Source organism: Maniola hyperantus, chromosome 6, assembly GCF_902806685.2.
Source record: "Maniola hyperantus chromosome 6, iAphHyp1.2, whole genome shotgun sequence".
In the NCBI taxonomy this organism is placed as follows: Eukaryota; Metazoa; Arthropoda; class Insecta; order Lepidoptera; family Nymphalidae; genus Maniola; species Maniola hyperantus.
In genome coordinates, this window is record NC_048541.1 from 10,125,131 (window position 1) to 10,151,713 (window position 26,583).

The window sequence follows — 26,583 nt, forward strand, 5'->3', positions numbered from 1 at the left end:
TTTGTTCTGTTTATTTATGCTTTATTTATTTTGACAAAAGAAAGAAAAATATTTTAATTCTTTTCAGAAGTATACCATAGGTACAATATTATAAACAATAATCAACAACAAACTGAAAACTATTAAGTATTTCATGTCTAAGTTTATATATGACATCGTAGTTTGTGTAAAAATGACATTTTATTATATAAATAGCGTTCGCGAGTGTGTCCCTTACAGTTTAAATTCTTAAACTAATATATATTTTATTGTGCCAACAATGTGTGTTATTCTTCACAAAGGAACTACCATTATGACAACTAAATAACTATTTATTTTTAAGTCAGACTCATACAGAATCACTGGAATGACCATTTATGTCAACAGTTAAATACAACTTTATTCTAAATAAAAGCCACATCTTTGTACCATCTTTGATCTCGTCTGACATCCATATTTTTAATCGAATTTGCCTACATACAACTTTACTCTATACTAGTGTAAGCTAAACTCTTTTTTTTCTGTGATCGAAGGCTAAATTCAAGCTACGTCTATGTTTTGTGGCCAATTTTTAAATAGCGTAATATTTGTCTGAGGAATAAAGAGGTTTTGACAGTTCAAAATGTGGGGTTTATTCGGTGATTGCAAAATCAGTCCTTGTTAATATAACTATGTATTTCAATGTATAACGCGCAAATTTAACTCCTCGCGCGCCAGTATGTCAAAAGTACGATTTTTGTCCTTATTTCAAAGGTGAACCGTACTTTTGACACGACAGTTGATCCATGGAGTAAAAATGGCGCGTGAGACGTCATATTGTACGGACTATATTTTAAAATACATACGTATTTTATTATAACCTCTAACTGCTTTACGCAGCCTCTAAACTGAAATGACATGTCTAAGGCTGAGATCTGGTAGAGCGTGCTTTGACTTTGCTCAGACTTAAGTTTTAGTTAAAACGAGACAGACGTATGCCAGCGATAAAACGCTGTCTCGTTTTTACCGTGTCTTAAGTCTGAGCAAAGTCAAAGTGGCTAAATGTGCTGCTATCTCTTTCATGATGCTCCTTGTGAAAAAGGGTAGCTCTAGATTTAGACCTGTCAATTTAGTTTAAAAGATTGTGTATGACAGAATTAGTCATTTTAGGAAATACGGCGAAACAAGCTCGAAATCTATCTTCTAATAAAGTGTAAAATAGGATAAATGATTCTTCAACCCTTGGATAACTGAGGAAAATTGACAATTCATTTAAATATTTAGATAGAAAATCGACCCTTAATAGACTTAACTGGTCGCACTAAAAAGCATATGGCATACGAAATGCATTTTTCAGTACTTCAAAATACGCAATTACGATTTATTCAATACGAAAAATGAGTTGCGTAAGTATACATAATATGCGATCATCTTTAAATGTTGCGTATCTTTGCTAGAAAAAGCGGATATTAATTTCATACAAATCTTTTTTACTCTATAAAACGATTTTACTGTTTAGAATTTAAATAAGTACTCCCTTTCTATCTCGCCGCAGGTTGAAGTTTATGTTCGGACTCGCACTCGATGGGGATTCTGGTTTTGAGCTCGTGTCACCCTGCTTGATACGTTTATCCTTTCCCATTTGCGCGACCTTTAATAAAATGCGTAAATTTGAAGAATTTGGATAAGAAAATATTTCACTTGGAATAAGGGTCAAAATTCTCTTGCCGATAATAAAAGGCGATATCTGTCCAGCGTAACTGTGCCCACAAAAAAGGCTTCAGGTCAAGTTATTTGGTTTTACCACAGAATAAGGATATGATATTACATAATATAGAGGTTCGACAAAGCCGTCTAGACAAAACAATCGTGCGGTATGTGTGGGACGAAGGAGCGACCTGAACTGGCCTACGTAGTTTCCTACGTAGTTAGGACCCTGTGTTGAACGGTGGTCGTGGTCACCATTTACCACAAGATCACAGGCATCGGTGGGCATTATTGTGGTTTTACTTACCAACAAAAATTCACAGTAGCAGCCAAAAGTTGGTCTTGCGTCTGATACTCTCTCTAGTCGTGTCAGATTGCTGTCTAATCGGACCGAATAAAGAATGCGCCTGTATTTACTGCGTAGTCTCCGTATAGCTGCCGTAACCGAAATTCAGTCCAGAGAAGATAAGAAAGACCTGACAGAAGTGGTGTATACAATAAGGCTAGTTACTTACGGCGCGGCGTCGGCGATGGTCGTGAACTGCCAGTACCAGTGCACGCGGTAGAGAAACGGGCGGTGGTCGAAGCGGTTCGGTCGTCAGGTATGTAGACGTTGCATGGTAGGTGGGAGGACGGTCATTGTATGCTTATAACAAGGTTTTACCTACTGCTTATATGAAGGTGAGCTCGGTTGGCTGGAACGATCCGACGGGGAGCTGCATCAGAGATCTCTCGTACAACGAACGACTACGTCTAAGTGCGGAAAAGAAACCCAGGAAGAGAAAAGGAAGGTAGTTACGGCGTCGTCGATGGTCTTGAACTGCCAGTTCCAGTGCACGCGGTAGAGGAACGGGCGGTGGTCGAAGCGGTTGTCGTCAGGGCTATAAGACTCCGCGTGGTAGGACGGCGTGAGGACGGTCATTTTGTGCCGGTTTATCGCGTAGCAGCGGAAGAAGTGCTTCACTTTTTCTGCCACCTAGAATTTAAATATGTAATATATAATCAATAGAGGATCGGATATGGGTACTGGCCAAAGCTGGGTGTGGGGTTATAGTTACCATTACTTCGAAAATTGAAAATACTAATTTGTAGTTCATGACCACAATTTAATTTTTTTTATGGGATGTAACCACAAATTCACGGTTTTCAGATTTTTCCCCTTATGTCTGCTATAAGACCTACGTACCTGATAAATTAAATGATTCTAGGTCAACGGGAAGTACCCTGTAGGTTTCTTGACAGACCGACACAGACAGATAGACAGACAGACAACAAAGTGATCCTATAAGGGATCCTTTTTCCTTTTGAGGTACAGAACCCTAAAAATACTAAAGGTAAGGTTAACATTTACCTCTTGCGGTGTGCACTTGTTATTCCACTGGTGAACTAGTTTCTGGAACATGCTGAACGGTCCGCAGTTGTAGGTCTTCCTCAGCCGTCCGAACTCCGACAGTTCTGCGTATGTCATTCCCATATCTTGTTCATCGGTCTGCGTTATTTGACCATCGGACAATGGTTCTAATTCCGCTGTCGGCGGCGCTTGGAGTATTTCAGAGAGAGATGGCAAGAAAAATCTGTACAACGAAAGAACTAATGATAATATCGTCTATCAGTACATTTATATTTTTTTGATGGTTCCGTACTAGTCGTATTTTTTCGACATTTTGCAGGATAATTCAAAAACTATGATACATAAAAATAAATAAAAATCTGTTTTAGAATACCCAGGTGAAGACCTTTCATATGATACCCCACTTGATATAGTTATCTTACTTAGAAAATTGAAAATACTAATTATTAGTTAATGACCACAATTTAATTTTTTTGTGTGATCTAACTCTAAGTTCACGAATTTCAACTTTTTCCCCAAATGTACTCTGTAGGTTTCTTGACAGACAGAGTACAGACAGACAGACAACTAAGTGATCCTATAAGGGTTCCGTTTTTCCTTTTGAGGTACGGAACCCTAAAAATGGTATAACATCGCGAATTATGATATATCGAGGGAGCCACAATTCGCAAAGTAGAGGAACTGACACAAGAAGAATACGTAAACCTAATTACTCTTTTCAGTTTTTAAAGACTTATAAAGAAGACTAGGTTAGTTTTTTTAAACAAAAAAGCTCCCCTACGAGTATGTAAACTTGTAACGCAAGCTCGATCTTGTAAAAAGTTTTTTATAGTTATTTTCGTATTCTTTATATTTTTGTTATTTACGATGCGTTGCGTGTATGCGAGTCACGAAGTTGGTAACTTGCCGATACTTTTCATGAATCGAAACACGCAGTAAAGAATATTTTTTACAAACTATAGAATATCAAGACGTTGCAGACTTACCGGCTTTTAGCGTACTGTAGGAAGGACTTTAGATCCGTCTTAGATACCCCTCCAATGGGGTTAACATCGGCGCTAGAGCAATCGTACTTGGTCATATACCCTCTAAGGGCTTCGTCTACGTTGGAAGAGCCCAATACTAGCAGACCACCCGGCCTTCCTCTGACCCATAGCATTAGTTGCGCGAATAGATACGATAGAACCATTCGAAGGCGCGCCTGTGAAAAGATACTTTTACGATGGTATTAGCAGGCGAATTGCGAGCGTGTTCAAGCCTAGCTCACTTGGTCACGTGACCCGAGAAATATCTCATCTCATCTTCTGGTGGTGTGGTGTGTTTACGTGTTAGATAGGGTTTATTAAATTATAGGCTGGACGAGCTGAATTGCACTTTATTGCGTCGTAATAAGGTTCACTAGTTATGTAACATTTTTGCGGAATGATTCTTCTGTACACAGGATGTATTTTCTGCATACATAGAATGTATAGCTTACTGCGAACACGACACGTCAAGTTACACGAGTGGATTTCACGTTCTCACAATATTATTCACCCTTTGGGGTGCATTAAAGCACGCTTCATTATAGTTGGAGACATGTTTTATTTTTCTATTCAGATACCAGTTAGCCCTTGACTGCAATCTCACCTGGTGGTAAGTCATGATGCAGTCTAAGATGGAAGCGGGCTGACCTGAAAGGGGTATGGCAGTTTTTATTAAACCCATACCCCTTTGATTTGTACACGGCATCGTACTGTACCTCTAAATCGTTTGCCGGCACGGCTTTGCCGGTAGGGCGGTAACTAGCTACGGCAGTAGCCTCCCACCAGACCAGTTCAGAAACCATTCAGAAAATATAAATTAGCAAACTGCCTCTGCCAGGAATCGAACCTGGGACCTCCCACTTATAAGACCACAGCGGTCACCACTGCGCCAGAGAGGTCTTCGAACTTAGGAACTTGCTAAACAAGAATAGCTAAAAAAGAAGGTAGGTATAGCTCTATAATACTACTTACCTGAATATTTTGTAAAGCGAGATTTTGCCGAGGACAGCCGCCCTTGCTCCTGAACTTCGGTACTAAACCAGTGGCAGTAGTGAATATACCTATCACGGCGCTCACGGCCGAATCTATCACTATTGGAAAGTGATAACTACCTATTTCACTCGCAAGCTGCAAACATATTGATACTTAGCCTACTAACAAACCCATAGGAGGCATAATGCATATACATATTTCGAGATCTCACTCGCCATTTTAGCTCTATGTGTTAACTGGCATATCAAAAGTACGATTTTAGTCCTTAACCGTACTGTTGACATGACAGTTGACACATAGAGCTAAAATGGCGAGTGAAATCTCAAAATGTACGCTCTATATATAGCATAAACGGTCTTACCACAAAAATCTAAACAAGCGTTAGATGTCTGTTTATTTTAAGCCTAACGGATTTCCCATGCAAAATCTTTCAAACGTTAACTTAATCATCAGTCAAAGTGTTAAATTTTTTGTGGTTAAACCGTAAGATTTTTAAAACAACGAAGCATTTTACAAAGAATTTATCTGATGCAAAAATGTTCAGGACAAACTACCAAGCAATAAACTGGTCTAAAGCGAGTCGTTCGTAGAGCAGATAGTTGAGGCGGGCATCTAGGGCGTTTAAGAGGCGCTCCTCTTCAACTATTCTTCTATAGATACTAAGAAAATTCGGAGCGTAACGAAGCGTCATCACGGAGGCGTCGAGAAAAGGGCACGAGTGGTTAAATGGAATTGGGGATCCACACTGCCAATTTATCCCGACAGGTGGCGCATAAGCAAACCGGCCATAGAGGTAGTATCATCTATGGAACTGGCTATACTGAGCTGCCATAATTAAAAAAAATTGTCATGTTAACATTTGAAACCAGACTAAGTAAGAAACTATGAAGATGACAGGTTGCATTCGCCGGACCTCTTGTGGCGGTCCTGAAATCAGTTTAGCCTGTGGGTCCCCATTCAAACAAGTGAGCCCTTGTCTTGCTATATTGAAGAGATATTGGGGCTAATTCCTTTGTACCCAAACTCTAAACTAAACTAAAATGGCACGTCTAAATCTATTGCTATCCCTTTCATAACGTTGCTTGCGGAAAAGGATAGCAACTAGATTTCGACCTCTTAATTTAGTTTAGTTTAGAGATTGTGTACAAGAGAATCGGCCTCATTATATACCTTTTGTGAAAATTTATAATTTTGCTTTTTAAAATTTATAATTTTAACAATTTTTGTATGTATGTTTATGTTAGTTTGTACTCGTAGTTTAATTAGTGTAATTGGCTTTATGGCCGTTCTAATTAAATAATAAATAAATAAATAATAATAATAATAATAATACCTACCTAATTCATATTTTTTTTAAACAAAGTTCACCTGAGAGGCTCGCTGCTTAGTCTCCTGGCTAGAGTTTTCTGTCGCCATGTAGCACGTGACCAGAAGCCTATTACAAAGCTCCATTGGGTCGGACGGGGTATAATCCGATTGACAGAGGATCTTGCGAACGTCATATAGAACTTGACTCTCTAAAAATAAAATATACCATGTGGTGTGATTCTGTATCATCATCTTCATCATGACCTACTCAGAATGGGAAGGCTTCGGTCATAGTCCACCATGCTGGTCAAGTGTGGATTGGCAGACTTCACACAAGTGAGAACATTATGGAGAACTCCCAGGCGTGCAGGTTTCCACACGTTTTCCTTCACCGTTCAAGCAAGTGATATTTAATTGCTTAAATCTATGTCTAGTTTTAGGATGTTCAAAGGCTCTTTAAGCCCCGAATCGTTTAGGTCCGGTTTGTTGGCAAAAATGTGTATAAATAAGATATTACCTCCTTTCTGTACAGCTTCACATATTTGCGTACACATTGAGAAAACAATACACGCTGTGCTAGTAGAATCTACACCTCCACTGAGGGGTAGGAAGAAACCACCCTGGCCTGATCTTCTGAGATAGTCCCACAACCAACATGCTGGGCCTAAAATTGAATTAAACCTGAATCTTTAATCATATAGTTTCATTTTACACAAGAAACAACAGGCCTAACTCGCTATAAGCCGCCAAAACAGACAAATTATAGATTTGTCTGTTATATTACAGAGTGGAACATACGATAGGTACCGCCCGTATTTCCTGGACATGACTGTGTATCCTGCTTTAATTCAACAGTGCCATCTGAGGTCAAAATTATTGTGACCATCGCACTAAACTGAATCAGAGTGAAGATGTTGAATGTTGAATACTTAGACAAACCACCGAATGAAAAAAAAACTTTTTAAATGCTTACCTAGTTCTATTTCTTCTTCTGGTGTCAAATATTTCCATTCTATCGGTGGGCTAAAACTAAGATTAACGTCTTCGTCATCGGAAAGCGCAAAATCCACGGAAATTCGGGGAAATGGTGGATTTGAGGCAGCCAAATGGCTTCTGGAGCGGATTTTTGTACGATAAGAGCGTATGTCTTCTAAATCTATTGTAGCAGTTATTACTTCCTGAAATTGGGATGGTCAATTAGTTGGATAAAACTTCGATCGCAGTTGAAGAGAAACTGAATATTTAGCTAAGCTTATGTTGGACAATGGTGATGATGCCTAGGTCAATCAAAAATAAATTATTTCTTAGTAATTATTAAATAGAGGTTCTTCCTAAATTCGTAAAATCCACATTCGCTGCTAGTTTTGAGTTTGCTAACTATTTTAAAACTAAAAAATTACGACAAATTACGTCAAATGGCAGACAATTCGAAGACAGAAGAGCATGAACACAGTCGTTCAGTAGCAATTTAAAGCAATTTAAATGACTTTCAGCATAGAATTCAACGTCGAATAAATTACTTGGGAAGTAAATAACTCACAACATCGTGCAGTGCAAACTGCAGCCCCCGACTCACAACCTCTCCATTTACTGCCACACAGGAGCAACCGTTAAAATATATCCTTTGTCCATCGCAGCCTCGCAGATTGCTGAACAAATACGCACCTCCGCTCTTAAATGTAGCGCTTTTTACTAAATTTACGGTAACGTACGCTTTGCGTAGTTCCATGTAACTGCCGGAGCCGTTTGATATTATTTCTACTCCATCGAGGCTCATAGGAATATGCCGACTGCAATGAAACAAAATTTGATTTAAGTGTAACATAGGTATGTGTCTATGAATAGAGACGAATTGGCCGATACCAGAGTGTACAGATTTACCTTTGTGGATTCCATAACTCTTCACAGATTTCGAAGCCAATACACGTGTCTCTGGTGGAAATAACTGCATCCCCTATTGGGACTGTCGTCTGATTAGTGATTGCCGTAATCATTCTTGGTAAATAATATTCTTCAACTTGACGTTCCTGTAACAAAACGACTGGAGTCAACCTTTCGGATTCGGCTTGACAGGTTATTCTGCACGGCCTTTTCACAACACTTGCGGTACGACGTCGCATCGCAAGAACAACGTTGAACGTGAACAAAATTGCATGGGAATTACATTGAGGCCAATGCAATTTTCATGCAAATTCCCGCGATGCATTGTACGATACCGTAGAATTTTACGATGCGACGTCGCATCGTAAGTATTGCGAAAGGGCCCTAAGTCTACTTACTTTGGTCCAACAAGAAAACCATCGCGTCTCTCTGTAGTTACCATTTTCACACAAAATCATCTTTGGTCTGATCAGGAGAATTTTCTTATTGAGGAAAGCTACTCGGCAATTGTAAGAAACATTTCTGTGTTGCACGGGCATCCCAACATCTATGAGAATATCTTTACATGTTGATGATTTTAGTAGTTCCGCCAACACTTGCCAGCTGTGAAGGTATGTGTCTGGTTCGTGGAAGTGATCTTCACAACTATATCCGCTACAAAATAATTTGACTTTCAGACTATACCTAAATAGCTTTATAACACGTATTTAGTTCAAAAGCTCTAGATTTCCTTATCCTACCTACACTTACCATATTTCCAATTCTGGTCCTGTTCTATAAAGAGCCCCCATTTCTTTAGCCTCTTGGATAGACTGCAAAATTCTACTTAAGTTTCCTTCGAAATCCAGAGCCCATTGGTTTAGTGTGCATACGGCTACTACTACTTTACGACCCATTTTGGTATTTTCTGTAAAAATAAGAATTTTCATAAAGTTTTGCCAGCATTAAAATATTATCATTCATTAATGAGAGAATTGGCCACCGATTTATTATGCGATTGAGGCAAAACATACCTAGAAGATGATCAAGAAGAAGATTACTATATTGGAATTAAACTGATAAGGGATTAAGGGATCAGCTTTGAGATGTATTTTATGACTGTCTGAAAAATCGCATCCACCTATCTTTGACAAAATTATTCAGATAGCAGTATAGGTACATAACAATATAGTACCTCACGATTCATTGATGAGTGACAGTGACACACGACAGGGCGGTCTGAAGAAATCGATCCGCGCCGCTCCGTGCCAGGCCGCGGCCAATCACCTCGGAATAGCCTACGACCCCTACAAAAGGTCTACGCACTGTTGAAACAAACGAGTAAGTTGAGTGCACGATGTGCACTGAAGAAGAACCCTACGAATTCTTAAACAGGTTAGGTAACATTGCCGAAATTCGGGAGATATTCTATACAAAAGTATTTTTAATAACCGTTAGAAACTAAACGTGCCTTGATCCTTCAAGAGGCAGTAGGTACACAAATTTCATTTTTTTTTCTAATTAAGTAAGTACATATCAAAATAATAAAACTGATCATGGTACCTATGCTAATAGAAAAAACAATCTAACAACCTGAAGTCCATAAGTAATTAAGGATTTCAAAATATTATAACATCAGTCTTTCAATTTCCCGTCGCGTCGCCATGTCGGATGAAAAAAGGGAGAAACACATTTTAAACAAAACATTGATAAATGTTTTGCTTTATTTTTTTTATTTTTGTGCGTCGAATATCGATGCTATAAGCCAATATACAAGAGTAAGATAATAAAAAAGCTACCACTAGGCAGATAGGTAATAAAATAAAATCTTATTCAGACTACTACTACAGATTTGGAACTATATAAACTTTTCGTAAAACAATAACAACTATTAAATACGATATGGATCAAATAAATTCTTACCAAGAGTATAATTTCTTTGTTGCCAGTAAAGTTTATCGACTTACTAACTCAGTTGCCTTGGCAACTAATAGATATTACTTAATAAACTTAGCCTCGATTGGCGACCTATTTCTACTAAATATTAGAATATAAGTAATAACTATAATATTGATAAACAAGCTTATATAATAAAGTAGAAGACTATAACCTTATAGGCAGCCAATAGATATGCCAGTATAGGTATGTCGTGACAGGTTGAAATGGCAATCGGGGGTAGAGGCTGGGGGACGCCACGCATACCCGGACGTCACCCGCGTTATCCCGCACCGGGTTAGCGCGGGGGCTGTGCGGGTGTGCGGGGTGTCCCCACCCTGATTGCTATCTCGACCTGTCGTATACTATAGGCGAGTAAGTACCTACTTAGTTATTTCAAGAGAAACGCATGTAAATATCACATTGCCGTCGTCTTTTACACTGCTACACTTTTTTTTAAAATTCAAAATCACAAAGAATACAATTTTTTACACGAAATTGTTACAATGAACCAAAAGCTTTATTTGCTATAATCATCGATGGCTATGATTCCGCTGAAACAGATCAAATCTGTATGATCATGCAGCATGCGATGTTTTGATGAATGAGGTGTCAATTATTTCGTTGCTATGATTCGAGTGGCATAGGCTACATAGGACCTTTCCTATATACTTTACAGGAACAAAATCTGACGGATGTTTCATCCAAAAAAGTGGAGGTCTCCAAATTTTTTTTTGCTATTGTATCGTGTCAATAAGTATATCTGTCGCTATCTATCGGCAATTCGCGGGTAGTAGTCAGGTTTTAGTGCTGTTTTAAAACTTTTTCTTGTCACTTTATCGATAAAAATCTTATAAAAAGAATGCGTGGAAGAAAGTGTTTGATCTGTAAAAAATCTTTCACATTTATGGGATAAAAAACAGACTAAGGCGATTCAGGTCTTCGCGTGATTTGTGATCTACTCACATATGTTGCTGGTTGAATCGTTAGTAGAGTACGATTAATTTCGACTCCAACAACAAATTTCGACAAATTGCGTGTGAATGAAATTGGACTGTCAGTAGGCACTTTTAATTACCCTGAAAGAGGGACCGCTTCGTAACTAACCGCAAACTAAGCTCCATTAGAGAAAACACCAAGACCTACGCCAAATTAGAAAAGATTTTATCAACCGAGAATCAAACCAAAAATCTCTTATGTTGCAAAATAAGCATTTCATTTTATAGATAGACCTAACAATATAATAATATGTTGGTGCACTGATACTTACAGTATTTTTCCAAGCATTTTTCAATAAGAATTTCTTATTTTTGTTAAAGCTGTAACGTAGGCGGTACGTACAGCGAAAATGCATATTTGGAACAGATTTAACAATATTTATAGAGTAGGTATACTTAAATGCTATATCTGTCTGTTACCTGGCTAAATATTTGCTGAAATGCTGAAAGGCAGATATGCCTAAATATAGAAGACGATAACGATATTAATTCATTAAAATTCATTACAGTGAATTGGCCAAACTGGTTGGTATTCTGGTAAGAAAGCTTAATATTCTGAACTAAAAATATTAAGTAGGCACTTGTCGGTTTTGTATTCAGATTTAAGTAAGACGTACTTAGATCAGCTGATGTATACTGTACCTACCAAAGAGATTTTATTGTCTTCATAGTGATCGCAAGGTCTTGCATAAACGAGGTTCTACCAAATCATACATAATAAATCAAAAGCTTCTACTACCGACTGAAGATAGAAATCAGGGAAGTTTATTATAATTTTGTACTGGGGACTTCTTCGTATTCGTGTGTCTGCGAAAAGTTTAGCGATTACAATCGAAGTTGGCAGCGAACTTTGAATTGAACCCTTCCACACAAGTTTACACATTACGCGGAAGTGCAGTCACCTTTCAGGTTTTCAGGGAAACGGAAAGCGCATTTTCCTCGTGGCAATAACAGAAGTTAGTAAACTTCAGCGGAAAATTGAAAACTACATCAAGATATTTTTTATAAGTTACAAAATATTTAATTCGATCGTTAATGACCTTTCGACCTATGGTCAAAATAAAACTTCGCCACACAAGTATAAATAAAATAATTCAAACCAGTTTAAAGACATGAATGTAAGTATTTTGCTTCTATAGTTAGCTATCGAAAGCATTTATGAAAGGATATCTGTGAAAATGGTTCACGTACTGAAGCCATAAATCCATTCAGTGCGGAGGTGGGAACGTAAAGAGCCAGTCAAGAAAGCATTCACTGTGATTTTTATAGCCATGCTAATGCTAAGTTTATTAAACATTATGAAGTTAAGAGCAGTTATTGAGAATATGACGTGAATTTTTAAGAAATAATGGCAATGGATAAATTGGAGAAAGAAATACCAAAAAGTGTCGAAAAAGGTAAGCTACGTAGATATTGCTATATTCTATATAGGTACAGGTTGTTTTTTTTTGGAAGCGGTCGGTGAGGCGACTACAAGTTGAAGAGACAACCCGTTCACGGTAGTCAATTAAAATTTAAATTTTGTCAAAAAGAAAAAATAAACGTATGTGTGTATTTCAGGATTTTCCGAAATTTTCAAATCTTCCAGAGTCAATTTTCCATCAAAAATAAAGAAAATTGATATTATATTGATATTCTCTCGATAATAGCTATAAACTCTGGGTTTTTTCAAGCGATTGAGAATACTCCACCATCAGTCAGACAGATACTCCAATAGGAGTATACTGCAGATAGAAATTTGTTTCAAAAATATTGGTTTTCGATGGCTAGCGTCCGCCATATTGTTTTTGAGTGTCGCTCTCACAACCAAGACGAATCTAACGACACCTCATTTATTAAATCAACCTACCCGTTGAGGCTTTAGGCGAAGCCAAACAATTTTTGATACACACATACATACACCCTAAAACATTACCCTCCTTCTGGTGCAGTCAGGTAATAAATTGACAATTAATCTTCATAGAATAGGTAATTTTTAAAAGCTGCCACGCTACAAATTCTAATTGATAGGTTTCCAACTCTTTACTGTCTGACTGACGTCACAAATCACTTGATAAAGCGCTATGCGATCGAAGCATGCCATCAGTAGGTACGGCTTTCGTCTCGGAATAACAATAAACTTTTGGAACACGAAATCCTCAGTTCGCTTCCGTGCGCCGATTCACCCGCCAGTTTATACGAAAAAACCTGCCGATTATCAGTTAAAATAGATTTGCAGCCATGGTGACAGATTATTTAATAATGCTTACAAACGCGATGAGTATACCGTAGCGAACAAAAAACCCTCCGGTGGTAAACTTAGTAAAATGTTATGGTGGAAACAACTTGAATGTGTTCAAGATAACGTAATTATGATAGAGCAAGAAGAACAGAGGCGGGACTACATCGACAATACCACGGTGACGCTGACGCTCCCTACTAGGGACCCGGTATTGCAAGATAATTTATTGATAGCAAATATAGACCAAGTGAAATCTTTGCAAGCTTCCCTCTTTCCTATATGCAATAAAGGTGACGAATTTACACGCTTTAAATACCTGCAACTTTTTTCAATGATAATAATACATATGTATGGGTGAAACGAAAATGATATTTTTTCAGGAACTTTCATATCAAATTTTCTTCACAACAACATCAAAACAAATCAACTAGAAATAAATACCGACATAAAAACTTTTAAGACAACAGCAAAATTAAGAGAGCCTCGAGATTTATTTGCCCTCCCCAAAGAGCTCGACTGCCCACAGCAAGCACCACGATGGCCGTCAGAATGTCAAGTAAGGATAGTTAACCGACTTCCAAAAAGGAGGTGGTTCTCAATTCAGCCCTTTTTTAACCGACTTCAAAAACAGGAGGGGGTTCTCAATTCGTCGGAATCTTTTTTTTTTTTTTATGTATGTTGCCCAATTACTCGAAGACGCCTGGACCGATTTTGAAAATTCTTTTTTTGTTTGAAAGGGTATAGTTCAAAGTTGGTCCCATTTAAATTTGGTGAAGATCTGATGAACATCTTCGAAGATAGACACTGGAACTCCTCAACGGATAAGAGTAAATTGCTCGCGATCAGTGTAATAGCTTAGTAAACAGTAGATTTTTAACCAGTCATAGCATAATTCCATGGGACCACTAAAAATTGTGAAATAAATTTTTTTTACAAAAAAAATAAAAACCGACTTCGATACACAAACACTAAAAATGGAAAAATAATTTAATTTATTACCGATGAGGTGCCATTGTGGAGTCTCATAAAAATATGAAGTCTAGACGATTCGCGCAGCTAAAGCTAATTGGCACCGGCACCAAAAAGTATTATTATGGAACTATATTAACTCTTGTATACATAATATATTCGGTAATAAATTAAATTATTTTTCCATTTTTAGTGTTTGTGTATCGAAGTCGGTTTTTATTTTTTTTGTAAAAAATTGTTTTTAATGTATGTACACCGATTTTTTCGAGGTTTCTGGACCGATTTGCAAATTTGTAGTAGTTTTATTAGTAGAAGTTTTCCTGGTGGTCCCATAAAAAATTCTAGATCCAACTCTTCAATCCTGATGCTGCAAGGTTACTGCCCGCCTAAGTTATCAAGATCCAGGAAGTGTTCATAGTGAGTTGATATTGTAGGTTACAAGCAACGACTTCATGCTTGGACTCCAAGTTCCAACTCCTCAACCCTGCTGAAGCAGGGTACAGCACTCCTAAACTATAGTGATTCAGAAACTGCGGATGTTGCAATATTATTTGAGGTACTAAGCATAGACTACATCATAGAACTTCGAATCCTAACCCCTCAATTCTGATGTTGCAAGGTACTGAGCTCCTAAGCCGTGGGGATTCGTGAATTTCTGATGGTGAATTGATATTTTAGGTATCAAGCAACAGCTTCATGGTTACACTTCAAGTCCAAACTCCTCAAACCATATGATGCAGGGTAGGTACAGCACTCCTAAACCATAGAGATTCAGGAACTGTTCCTGGTGAAATAATGTTGTAAACGATAAGCATAGATTTTGTTATTGAATTCCAAGTCCCAACTCTTCCATTCAAGGTACTGAACTCCTAATCCGTGTGGATTTGGAAAGTTTTGCTAGTGAATTGATATTTTAAGTACCAAGCAATGAATGACTACATACACTAAAAAGTTAAAAATAAAAAAAAAAATAAAAAACAAACTTCCACAGCAAAATGATTAATATTTTTTTATTTTCTTTTTATAATTTTACCTTTAATCATATTGTCTTTTTATGAAATAGGTACCTTACCATATCAACATGATATCAAGTATCAACTAAAGAAAAGATTTTTTGTTAGTGTGCATCTTCCAATATAATGGACCTAGATACCTAACCATCAGGCTCCGTGGTTTAATAGTATAGATATAACGTTGCGAAATTTTTCGAACAAGTCAGAGTGATTGATTTCTGACGCGTTTCCATCAACGACAATTTTTAATGTATTAAAAATATTGGTATTCTCATAAGTAAATCTTCGGTCGATAGGTTGTAGAAGAAAGAATACAGCACATAATGTGGAGTCCGGCATCACCTGAGCCTTACTACATATCTACGGGAAAGGAGCTAAGGCCTCAACCAGTTGGAGAGGAAGCGGGCACAGTAATTTTCCAGTACTATCCAATGAGTGCTGTCAACTATGTAAGATTATTTGTGTTTTACCATTTTCTATCACGATACCCCTTACTTCTGCTTACAACTAAAGTCGGTGTCACAAACTTCCTTCTGTGTTACCTACCTACAATGTTAGCAAGTATTTTTCTAACTGTTTCTTAGTAATTTCTTTATCTTTTACAGTTTAGCCGTTCCACAGTTGGTGGGTCCCGTTTATTTCTTTCGGCGTGTACGAGTGCAGGTGGTGATGATGAACTAAGATTCGAATCACGTTTTGAAAGCGGAAATTTGGCGAAAGCAATTAAAATAACGTCCGCTTACTATGAACTTCACCTCCGTACTGATCTTTATACAAACAGGCACATGCAATGGTTTTATTTTAAAGTTTCTAATACGAAAAAGCAAATGATGTACAGGTAGGTAATATAGAAAATATAATGCGTATAAAATAACTCCTCACGCGCCATTTTACTTTTTGTGTCAAATTTCATGTCAAAAGTACGATTTTAGTCCTTATTTTAAAGGTGAACCGTACTTTTGACATGACAGTTGACACAGATTTAAAACGGCGCGTGAGGAGTCATTTTTTATGGACTAAACTTAATTATCATACCTAAATATTTTTTCTTAGGTAATTAATTTTGAATACATATTTCCTATTTACACGTGTAGATAATTTTAAAGCATTGTATAGTAATTTTGTACAAATGAATAATGTCCCGTTTGTTATTGAAAGCGTATTGAAAACTCAATCCTATATTTTTCTTGTTTACAGGTTTTCTATAGTAAATTTATCAAAACCTGAAAGCCTGTACAATGAAGGCATGCGACCTTTATTATATTCAACGAAGGACGCTCAGCTACATTCGATCGGTTGGAGACGTTGCGGCGATAACATCGCATACTACAAGAATGACTCAACGTAAGCTACATTTTGTCAAATATAATATAAAAGGAGTCGATCCCGAGCGCGCCCCGTCCAGCCGAATTTTTATTCTTAATCAAACCAGAGATAATTTATTACAAGTATAGATTGCTAACGTCATACATACATTTGAAGCTCGCGTTAAACTTTTTAAAGTCTGGTACCTCGTATTTTGACATCTTATAATTAGATGGGGTTACTGTGCAAGCTGAAATGTGATTTATCGAATTTAGTTTGCCATCTATCACTCTATCTAACAGCTGATAAAACTCTAATTTCAATGTATGACACCTTCCCCCAGCGGTCAAGGTATCTGGTTCGTAAATCTCAATACCCGGGTTCGAGACTAGCTAATTACATTTTTACATAACAAAAATTGTAAGACCAAAGGATAACAAAAGAGTAATTTTATTTTCAAGTGTCAATATTGTCACGCCATCTACTGGAATCACGGAATGTTACACGGGCTCAAAGATTTGAACGACATACGAATGTACCTACTAGTTTCTAGAGCGTGTCTACGAATTTTTTTTTTTGGATTGGTTAGTATTCTAACCAATCCAATCCATTCATTCTAACATATCCAAATAATACGAATAAGACTTCGTTTGTATGGAGCGCGCTTGGGACGCTCTAGATAGACCCATTTCAAAAAGTCAAACAGCAGTTTCAGCAGGTTTCAGTCAGCAGAGTCAGGCTATTTTTTCGACATTTTGCACGACAATTCAAAAACTGTGATGCATAAAAATAAATAAAAATGTGTTTTAGAATGCACAGGCGAAGCCCTTTATTAAGATACCCCACTTGATGTAATTATCTTACTTCGGAAATTAAAAATACTACTTAATTTTTAGTTCATGATCACAATTTAATTTTTTTTGTGTGATGTAACCACAAATTCACGGTTTATAGATTTTTCCCCTAATGTCTGCTATAAGACCTACTACCTGCCAAATTTCAAGATTCTAGGTCAACGGGAAGTACCCTGTAGGTTTCTTGACAGACCGACAGACAGACAACGAAGTGATCCTATAAGGGTTCCGTTTTTCCTACGTATGAGGTACGGAACCCTAAAATGTCTTATTTGTCTTTGTAAAGTCTTTTACTTTCTTCACACGCAGATTCTGAGCAGCTCGTAAATATAACATAACATTAAAACAATATTTTCAGCTGCGAAGAAGAAGAACAATATCCAAGTTACACTTTAACTTTTAACATAGAGTTCCCGCATACAGATGATGATGTATACATTGCACATTGTTATCCATACACATATTCTGATTTACAAGAATATCTATCGAGGCTGCAAGCACATCCTGTAAAATCTATGTATTCGAAATTGCGACTCCTATGTCGCACTTTAGCTGGGAACAACGTATATTACTTGACAATCACTGCTCCACAAAATTGTAACGAAATGGAACCAAAGGTATGTAGAATACAATACAATACACCAATTAATAGAAATCCTCAATTAGTATACATTAAAAACCGGCCAAGTGCGAGTCAGACTCGCGCACCGAGGGTTCCGTATTACAGTCGTATTTTTTCGACATTTTGCACGATGCATCAAAAACTATTAGGTACCTATGCATAAAAATGTTTTAGAATGTACAAGTAAAGTTTTTTCATATGATACCAAGGTCACCCACTTGGTATAGTTATCCTACTTTGAAAATTGAAAATTCTAATATTTGTTCACGAACACATTTTAACTTTTTTTTCTGTAAAGTAACCACAAACTCACGGTTTTCGGATTTATTCCTTTACTTGTGCTATAAGACCTACATACCTATCAAATTTCATGATTCTAGGTCAACGGGAAGTACCCTATAAGTTTTATTGACAGACACGATGGACAGACGGACAGACGGACAGACATACAACAAAGTATTAGGGTTCCTTTTTTCCTTTTGAGGCACGGAACCCTAAAAATTCAAATTATATCCTTATTCCGAACAGAAGAAAAAGGCTGTGATAATAACAGCTCGAGTCCATCCAGGGGAAAGTCCTTCATCATGGATGATGAAAGGTTTTATGGACTACTTGACTGGAGACACGAATCAAGCCCGCGAACTTAGAGAAAAATTTATATTCAAACTAGTACCCATGCTAAATCCCGATGGAGTGAGTATACGACTATACTATTTAATTTTAGTACAGATTTCGATTTAAATAAATTCCATAAATGCGTTTAAACATTTATAAAGGTCCATCATTTTTATAGGTCATTGTCGGCAACAACCGTTGTTCACTAACCGGAAAAGATCTAAATAGACAATATCGAACTGTCATAAGAGAAACTTATCCGCCTGTGTGGCATACTAAAGTAATGATACGAAGGTAATTATGCAGTAGATTAGAATAAAAATAGACAATTTTTTTAATTCATAACCTAATTTAGTGTAGGTTACAGGAAGAATGTGGCGTGGCAATGTACGTGGATTTACATGCACATTCGAGAAAACATAATGTATTTATTTACGGATGCGAAAGCAGAAAAAACTCCGACAAGCGTTTGGAGGAACAAGTTTTCCCTTTGATGTTACATAAAAATGCAGCTGACAAGGTATATACCTACCATATTCTATTAGATGTTGTGCATAATTTAACTAGGTACTGCTTATTTAAACTTTATTCATTTCAGTTTTCATTTGAAAATTGTAAATTTAGAATTCAACGCAGCAAAGAAGGAACAGCAAGAGTTGTTATTTGGATGCTAGGGGTTGCCAACAGTTACACAATGGAAGCATCATTCGGAGGCTCTGAATTGGGTAGTAGAATGTCAACACATTTCTGTGCCCAAGATTACGAGAACCTCGGTCGAACATTTTGCGAAACTTTACTTGATTTCTACGATGAAGACCCTAGCAAAGAAAGACTGAGAACGAAAATAGTTACTCGTTTATTAAAAGAGGGCTCTAACGCTGATGAACCAACAAATATCGATCTGTCAGATTATTCAAGGTTTGTAAAACACTTATAAAATTTCAATCCACGTAGTTAAATAAAATCTTCACCAAAACTTAACAACTTAACTAAAAATTACAGTGACGAAGGGGATACATCTAGCAGTAGTTCAGAAGCTGGTCCCTCAAGAGAGCGTTCAAGCAAAACACAACTTGCACCACCGCCATCACCTATCCTACCCGATATTAGCACAGATATTGTAAGTTTAATAAATAATATTTTCATGATATATTGTAACAATATAGGAAAGTATAATTTAAATTTCATAACTAAACTTGATTTGTTTTAGCAGAAACCCAGAAAGCAAAGGCTAACACTAGAGAAAATAAATAGGATAGAGAAGAAGAAAACGAAAAGAGAAACTTTACAGGTCCTGATATGGTATATCATTGTATTAACTAATCGAAACTTTCGGATGCATTGTCAGTTGTTCTTATTTTATAGGTTTCAAGAGCAACAATAGACCTAACATCAGATGCCATGACAGATGCGTCATCGGATTGTGATTCCTTAGAAGAAAATATCAGCCCCATAAGAAGAGTGCGCAAACTGCTAACAATTTCTGGAAAGCAAAAACCAAGGAGAAAAAAGAGAATGCCACCAGAACTAAAGATTTTTCCAGCACCTGTAATTATTTCTTTATTCTATTATTAAATCGTCGTACCTGTTTTATATAAGTACCTACGCGTTTTATAAACGCAGGATGCCTCGAGGTAGACAAAATATGGATCCCAGAAATCTGCTATAATAGATTACGAACATACTTTTTATGGAAATATTTTTACCCCTTTACGCAAAAGAGTTGTAAGAGTTGTGTAATTGTGTTGTAAGTGTGACTGCTTTGTATGTCAGTCGCATACGCGTAGTGGTCAAACGGCTCGACCGAATTGAATGCGGTTTTTATATTCGGAAGCGTGTTTAATCGAGATGGAGTTTAGCTATTTTTGATGAACCGGTTTTGCCTTTTGAAGATTATTAGTTCTTTTGTACGCTGGTGTAGTGATCTCAATCATACAAATTTTTAGGTGGGATGTTATAGCACCTATCTAAATCAACTCAATATTTGGTATACTATGTACCTGACGTCATCATTTTTATGAATTCAACTGGTGGTCAATTGGTGTACCTACAATGCAATCATTATGATAACCTTAGCGTGATACTGCAACCAGGAAGCCTACCTAACAGAAGGACTTCCTAACTCTGCGACAACTTACAGCAGATGTGTCGTAACTCGTATTTAACTTTTCAGCTCTTGGTTTGGTTTTGATGTGTAGTTGGTTAACAGACAGTGACCAGAGTCTGGTTATGGAACAGAAAGCTGGGTCACAGGATCTATCATGTGGTCATATCGGGGGTGATTTAAATTTTTAATTTATACTAATTATTTTCCAGACTAGTGATTCACCATTCAACTCAGATCGTGAAAAAAAATGTACAAAAGGAAGCAGACCAAGAAGTGTATCACTGATAAGTGAACCACTTAACAGAACCAAGTTAAAACCTGCTTCATGGCATCAATTCCGCCGTTTACCACCTCCTAAGTATTATAATTTATAAAAAAATATTTTATGTAATTTAAGAACTCTATTCAGTGACGTTTTTGAGCAATCTAATTTGTATATTTTTACCATAGGTGCTTGTCAGAAATAAAAAGTAGAAATAACCCATCGGAGTTACAGGTGAAATTGAATTTATTAAAGAAAAATATTTGGACTGGAGTACAAAATGAGGAAAAAGGACCTTTGTCTTGGGGAATTTCAAGTTTTGCCATGAATTCATATTTTACAGACAGTGAAGCTTTGCTTAGGTATTTTTTCAAAATTACAACTTAAGTAAATTGTACATTAAACTTACTTGCTCCTTTTAACTTGTATTTTTCATAAGGTCATGCTCTAAAAAGTTGGAAGAATTAGAAGATGAACGAAAGAAAAGCAAAGATGAGAAAAAGAAAAAGAAACTAAAATCAAAGAAGATTTCTGTAAAAGTGCCAAATTCTGAGGACCTACTGGAACCCATTATTAAAACATCTAAAACAAATAAGAAAAAGGGAAAGTAAGAAATATTTATTAAATTATATTATAGGACATCATTCACAGTTCACATAATAGAACTTTTTTAGCCATTAAACTTTTTTATATTAACTAGTTAATTCAGTAATTTTATTTGTGGTTTATATTAAGAACTCAATACAACCTATAAATTAAAAAAAATACTTAACAAAATATAGAGTGGCACACTCTCATTAAAAAAAATCAAATATGGCTATGATGTAGAAATAAAAAAAACAATATAATTTGCTCTATAAATTGCAAAATTAAGTATATTTCAAGAGTACATACAAAAGTGTTTTTTTTTAGGTTAAAATATGCAAAATCAGAAAGCATATCACACATGAACAGCACTAGTTTCACAGACATACCTAGGAATACTCAACCACAAAATAAGCAATCCAAATCAGTCTTCAGAAAAAGTGCATTTGTGGCAACTGCGATTCAAACTAAGAAATCAAATCGGAAAACCAATAACACAATAGTATCGGAAAATTCTGATTCGGATGCATCTATTCAAATTTCAAAAAAAGTTAAGAAAAAGACAAAAGCAACCAGAAACAAACAACAAAAAGCAGCCACTGAAACTAGACACAAAATTTGAGGTTTGTGTGCAATAACACCGTTTAGTGAATGAACCTTTGCAGATAACATCATTTTCACATACAGTTGAAGCATAATACTACATATTATAAGATGCAAGGACTGAGCTGCAAATATGCAGTGGCAGCCTGTTTTCTTTTGACACATACGACTGAACTCAGAAACGTTGTGTGCATAATCTATTGCTCTATAAACTCTTTTGAGTAAAAGAATGTTAGTAGTTAAGTAAGTTTACAAAATATGTGTATAACAGATTTGAAACTCTGATAGATTGAAACTATATGATACAATGTTTGCACTTGTTTACTTAATTTATCTATAAGTCCTTGTCCATACAGCATTTTTTGCACTGCACGTTTTTTGCAGGATATATCTTTCCAAATACATTGTGGCGCATACTTTGCATTATTTGTGTAAACTATTCAGCAAAAACATACACAGTTTTAACTATAATATGATTGGTCTTAGTCTTTGCACCACTACATATTCAATAAACTGATCCTGCAACAAAATGTGCGGTGTTAAACGAGGTCTTAGAGCTGGCACACATCTGACGGAGTACAGCAGAGCATTTTTCACAGCTAAACCATTATCAACCTTATCAACATTGAAATAATATCCAAAATCAATTGACACAACTACTAGTTGCCAAGCCAAAGGTCAGTCTAGTAAGTGTGTCAATTGATTTGAAATATTATTTCAACATAAGCAAAGTTGATAATGATTTGGCAGAGACCAGGGTAATTGTAAACATAATGTTTAAAAATGTATCACAATTTGCAGGACTGCTAGAACTTTGGTAGAACAAATAATCAGCCATAGAGTGAAATACTTAACAGTTTTTAAAATCATGCCTTTAGAATTTTAAAACTTGTTTAAGGCAAGCATGCTCCATCTTAGGCTGCATCATCACCTGCCACCAATTCTGATGGCAACCAAGTGCTAGTCTATAAATTTAAAAACTACCCCAAAATTTCATTTGATTGTTTCAGGGTAAATGTGAACTGCTTATTATGCTACATAATATTATTTGGCGCATTTACCATTTAAAGGGGGAAATGTTAAATGTGCATTGTCATAAACAATAAGTCCAAGTACCTAAGGTTCTCTTTTACTATAAATCAACTAAACATATTACATATATTTTTATGATAAGTATTTCCAATTAAGTATCGCTGTTTACATTTACCCCGGATATAAACACATATTATGTAAGTTCTTTTACACATACAAACATTGCTATTTAACAACTGTAATTTATCAGTAGCAATTAACAAATTGCATTTATAAGTACTTACTAATAATACTTAAATTAAATTGTTTATTTTTGATGGATTGTTTAATTACCTACCTACTTAAAAATTGGACTTTTTAATAATTTAAGTACCTACTTAAACTGAAGTTTCCTGGGTTGCCAGTTTTTTGGTGTAAATAAGTAGTGTTGTGAGAAAAAGAGAAGGACATGGATCACTCTTACTCTGACTGTATTGTATAATCTCATACGATAAATTGATCTGGCTATTTGACCGGCCAGCCATTTAACCGCTCGTTCGCGCACCTAGCCTTTATGTGCCAGCAGAAAATCTTCAACTTGTAACATGCTTGTAACTTACTTATAATACTTAACCTTAATTTAATAAAAAGTTATAAGAAGAATATACTCAAGTACCTATTTAATAATGAAATTAATTTAAAGAACGTATAATCTTAGAAGTAATTACTATACTAGCGGCACGCTATGATGGCCGGTTTGACGTTTGTCCGCTCATGAAGTTCCGTATTAATTGATAACGACTTTGAAGGAAATAATTGTATTACTTTATTGACGATAGTGATGTGCAGAGATTCATAAATTTTATCGAATGTAGTTTTAGGTTTAGGACTCAAAATTTATTTATTAAATTGATTTCTTAAATGTATACAAGTGTAGAAAAATCAGTTTGCACCATTTAAGGGGTGAATGTACTTGTGAATATGAACAATTTTCACTATGTGGACAAACCTCTGAAATCGCAAAAAAATATCAATAAATTTTTAAAAATGGAATCTAATACGATCGTCACATAGGATCGCTGGCTAGCACAACTACTACCTCCGGCAAACTCGCGTCAATGCTCAATGCAAAACAAAGCAGTTTCGAATTGACGTTGCTTCGAAAAGTATAAACTGTCAGTGCAATGCGATTGTGATATAGTTTTGACCTGGCTTTGGATTTCAAATATTGATACTGCATTACTGTTGACCCTTGCTCGTTAATTTGGACTCTGTTCAAGCCCTTTGTTGTGGATTTCGTCGATATGACCGAACGTACGCAGAGAACTGTTCTAAATAGTCAGACACGTGAGTTCCTAATACGCCTTCGTAACTATTTCGATCGTGAAGCTCAAAATGGAGGGCCAATTTTACCTATAACGTCAGTGGTTGAACGCGTAGCTGATGCGCTTAATATTGGACAACGAACTGTTAGACGGATAACTAAAAAAAAATATGGCGAGACTGGCACAGAAGAAAATAAACTTCACACACCAAAAAAGAGAAAACGAGCAAAACCAGTCGTAGGCATCGATAGCTTTGATGCCGATGCTATCCGAAGACATGTTTACGGCTACTATTTACAGAAGGAGTATCCAACAAGAAAAAAGTTGGTGCATTCACTGAAGGAAGCTGGATTATTCTTCGGTGGGGAAAGTTCTTTAACGAAGATTTTGAAGACCATTGGATTTCGATACAAAAAATGTAACAAACGCAAAATATTGATGGAAAGATTTGATATAGCGATGGCAAGGTATACTTTTTTACGGCAAGTGAAAGAAATCAAAAATTGGCAAAATGTTGTGTTCTTGGATGAAACATGGCTTAATGCTAACCATACTGTAGGCCGTTCTTGGAACGATGACACAGCAGCATCTACTTCCAAAGTTCCTGTAGGAAAAGGATCGCGACTTATAATTTGTCACGCCGGAACCATCAACGGGTTTGTCGAAGGTTCTCTCATGGCTTTTGCGTCAAAAACCACTGGAGACTATCATGAAGACATGAATGGAGAAAAGTTTACTGAATGGTTTACCTCAATGTTATGTAGCCTCCCTGAACCATCTATTATAATTATGGACAACGCCCCATACCACTCGATGCAAATTGACAAGCCACCTGCCCAATCCCAAAAGAAAGCTGATATCGTCGCATGGCTTCGTAAAAATGGCGTAGATGCAAACATGAATATGTTAAAAGCGGAATTAGTACGTCTTTTAAAAGAAAACAAACCAACCAAGATCCGATACGTCATTGACGAAATAGCATTAGAACATGGGCACAGAGTTATACGGTTACCGCCTTACCATTGTGAGTATAATGCGATTGAGTTGGTGTGGGCTCAAATTAAGGGATATGCTGCAAGACACAATACAGAACCCCCATTTACCACAAAAAAAATGCTAAAATTATTAGAAGAAGCTTGTGAACATGTGACTAAAGGAGACTGGGAAAAGGTTGTGAATAGAACTGTTAAATTAATAAGGGAAGATTATGAAAGAGATGTGAAAATAGATAATATTATAGAAAACGAACATATAATTATTAATGTATGTGATGATAGCAGTGACGACAGTGAAAATAGTAGTATGGACGAATCTGATTAATTATGGCCTTTTGTGGCACCTTTTTCGGTATCTTTTGTATTCATATGTTTCTTGTGTGCATATAAAGTATGTATATTCATTTTCGTTCAAATATTCAGTTCGTTCAAATAAATTAAATAAACATATACATTTTTGTTTTATTAAACCTATTTAATCAGGTACAAAAACAAAACTTAATTGTTTTTTGTTCGAGAATAAATTGACATTCCACATCACTATTGTAATGTGTCAAACCGGCCATCATAGCGTGCCGCTAGTGTAATTTATTAATACATACAAAAAAATATTAACGGAAAAGGTTATTCAAAAGAAAAGAATTCACTTACGTTACCGGTTGTAAGCTTAGTAATAAAATGTAGAAGGGTTTTCACACATTTATTTATTAATTTACACACAACACAAGGAAATTTTAATCAAATTCAAATCAAAAACATAAAAACCGCAAAAACTACCAAAACAAATATAACATTTTCTTTTCGATATATTGACATTGACGTTATACTCGCTAGTCGCTTGACATTTGACACTGACATAGGGCGATTGTCTAAAACCTGCATCAATCATTATTACAATCTTAATTGTTCTGATTTGCTGAATTTGTGCGATTCTTGTTGCAACAATGCATGGTGGCCAATA

General features: G+C 36.2%; 2 protein-coding genes across 3 annotated transcripts; one reads left to right on the top strand and one right to left on the bottom strand.

Annotated features, from left to right (window-relative positions):
• On the bottom strand, positions 1-26,448 carry Nadsyn (NAD synthetase). Of its 2 annotated transcripts, none has more exons than XM_069499111.1 (13): positions 26,274-26,448; positions 8,974-9,132; positions 8,622-8,877; positions 8,224-8,369; positions 7,883-8,132; positions 7,316-7,520; positions 6,860-7,006; positions 6,403-6,551; positions 5,014-5,169; positions 4,003-4,217; positions 3,017-3,239; positions 2,465-2,641; positions 1-1,609 (listed from the first exon to the last, which is right to left on the bottom strand). In XM_069499111.1, the coding sequence occupies exons 2-13, from the start codon at positions 9,117-9,119 to the stop codon at positions 1,481-1,483; spliced, it is 2,199 nt and encodes a 732-aa protein (XP_069355212.1). In that variant the 5' UTR covers positions 9,120-9,132; positions 26,274-26,448; the 3' UTR covers positions 1-1,480. The 2 variants fall into 2 exon arrangements, with proteins under 2 accessions (XP_069355212.1, XP_069355213.1); XM_069499112.1 differs by lacking the exon at positions 26,274-26,448 and adding an exon at positions 23,608-23,621 and having other exon boundaries at positions 8,974-9,130.
• Positions 13,308-23,430, top strand: Nna1 (Nna1 carboxypeptidase). The gene is made up of 17 exons (XM_034969684.2): positions 13,308-13,646; positions 13,737-13,912; positions 15,635-15,787; positions 15,944-16,176; positions 16,536-16,682; positions 17,856-18,114; positions 18,648-18,812; positions 18,913-19,028; positions 19,095-19,254; positions 19,333-19,652; positions 19,737-19,854; positions 19,948-20,025; positions 20,100-20,282; positions 21,051-21,199; positions 21,292-21,465; positions 21,543-21,710; positions 22,016-23,430. The coding sequence occupies exons 1-17, from the start codon at positions 13,442-13,444 to the stop codon at positions 22,308-22,310; spliced, it is 3,099 nt and encodes a 1,032-aa protein (XP_034825575.2). The 5' UTR covers positions 13,308-13,441; the 3' UTR covers positions 22,311-23,430.
• Positions 26,449-26,583: the final 135 nt, after the last annotated feature.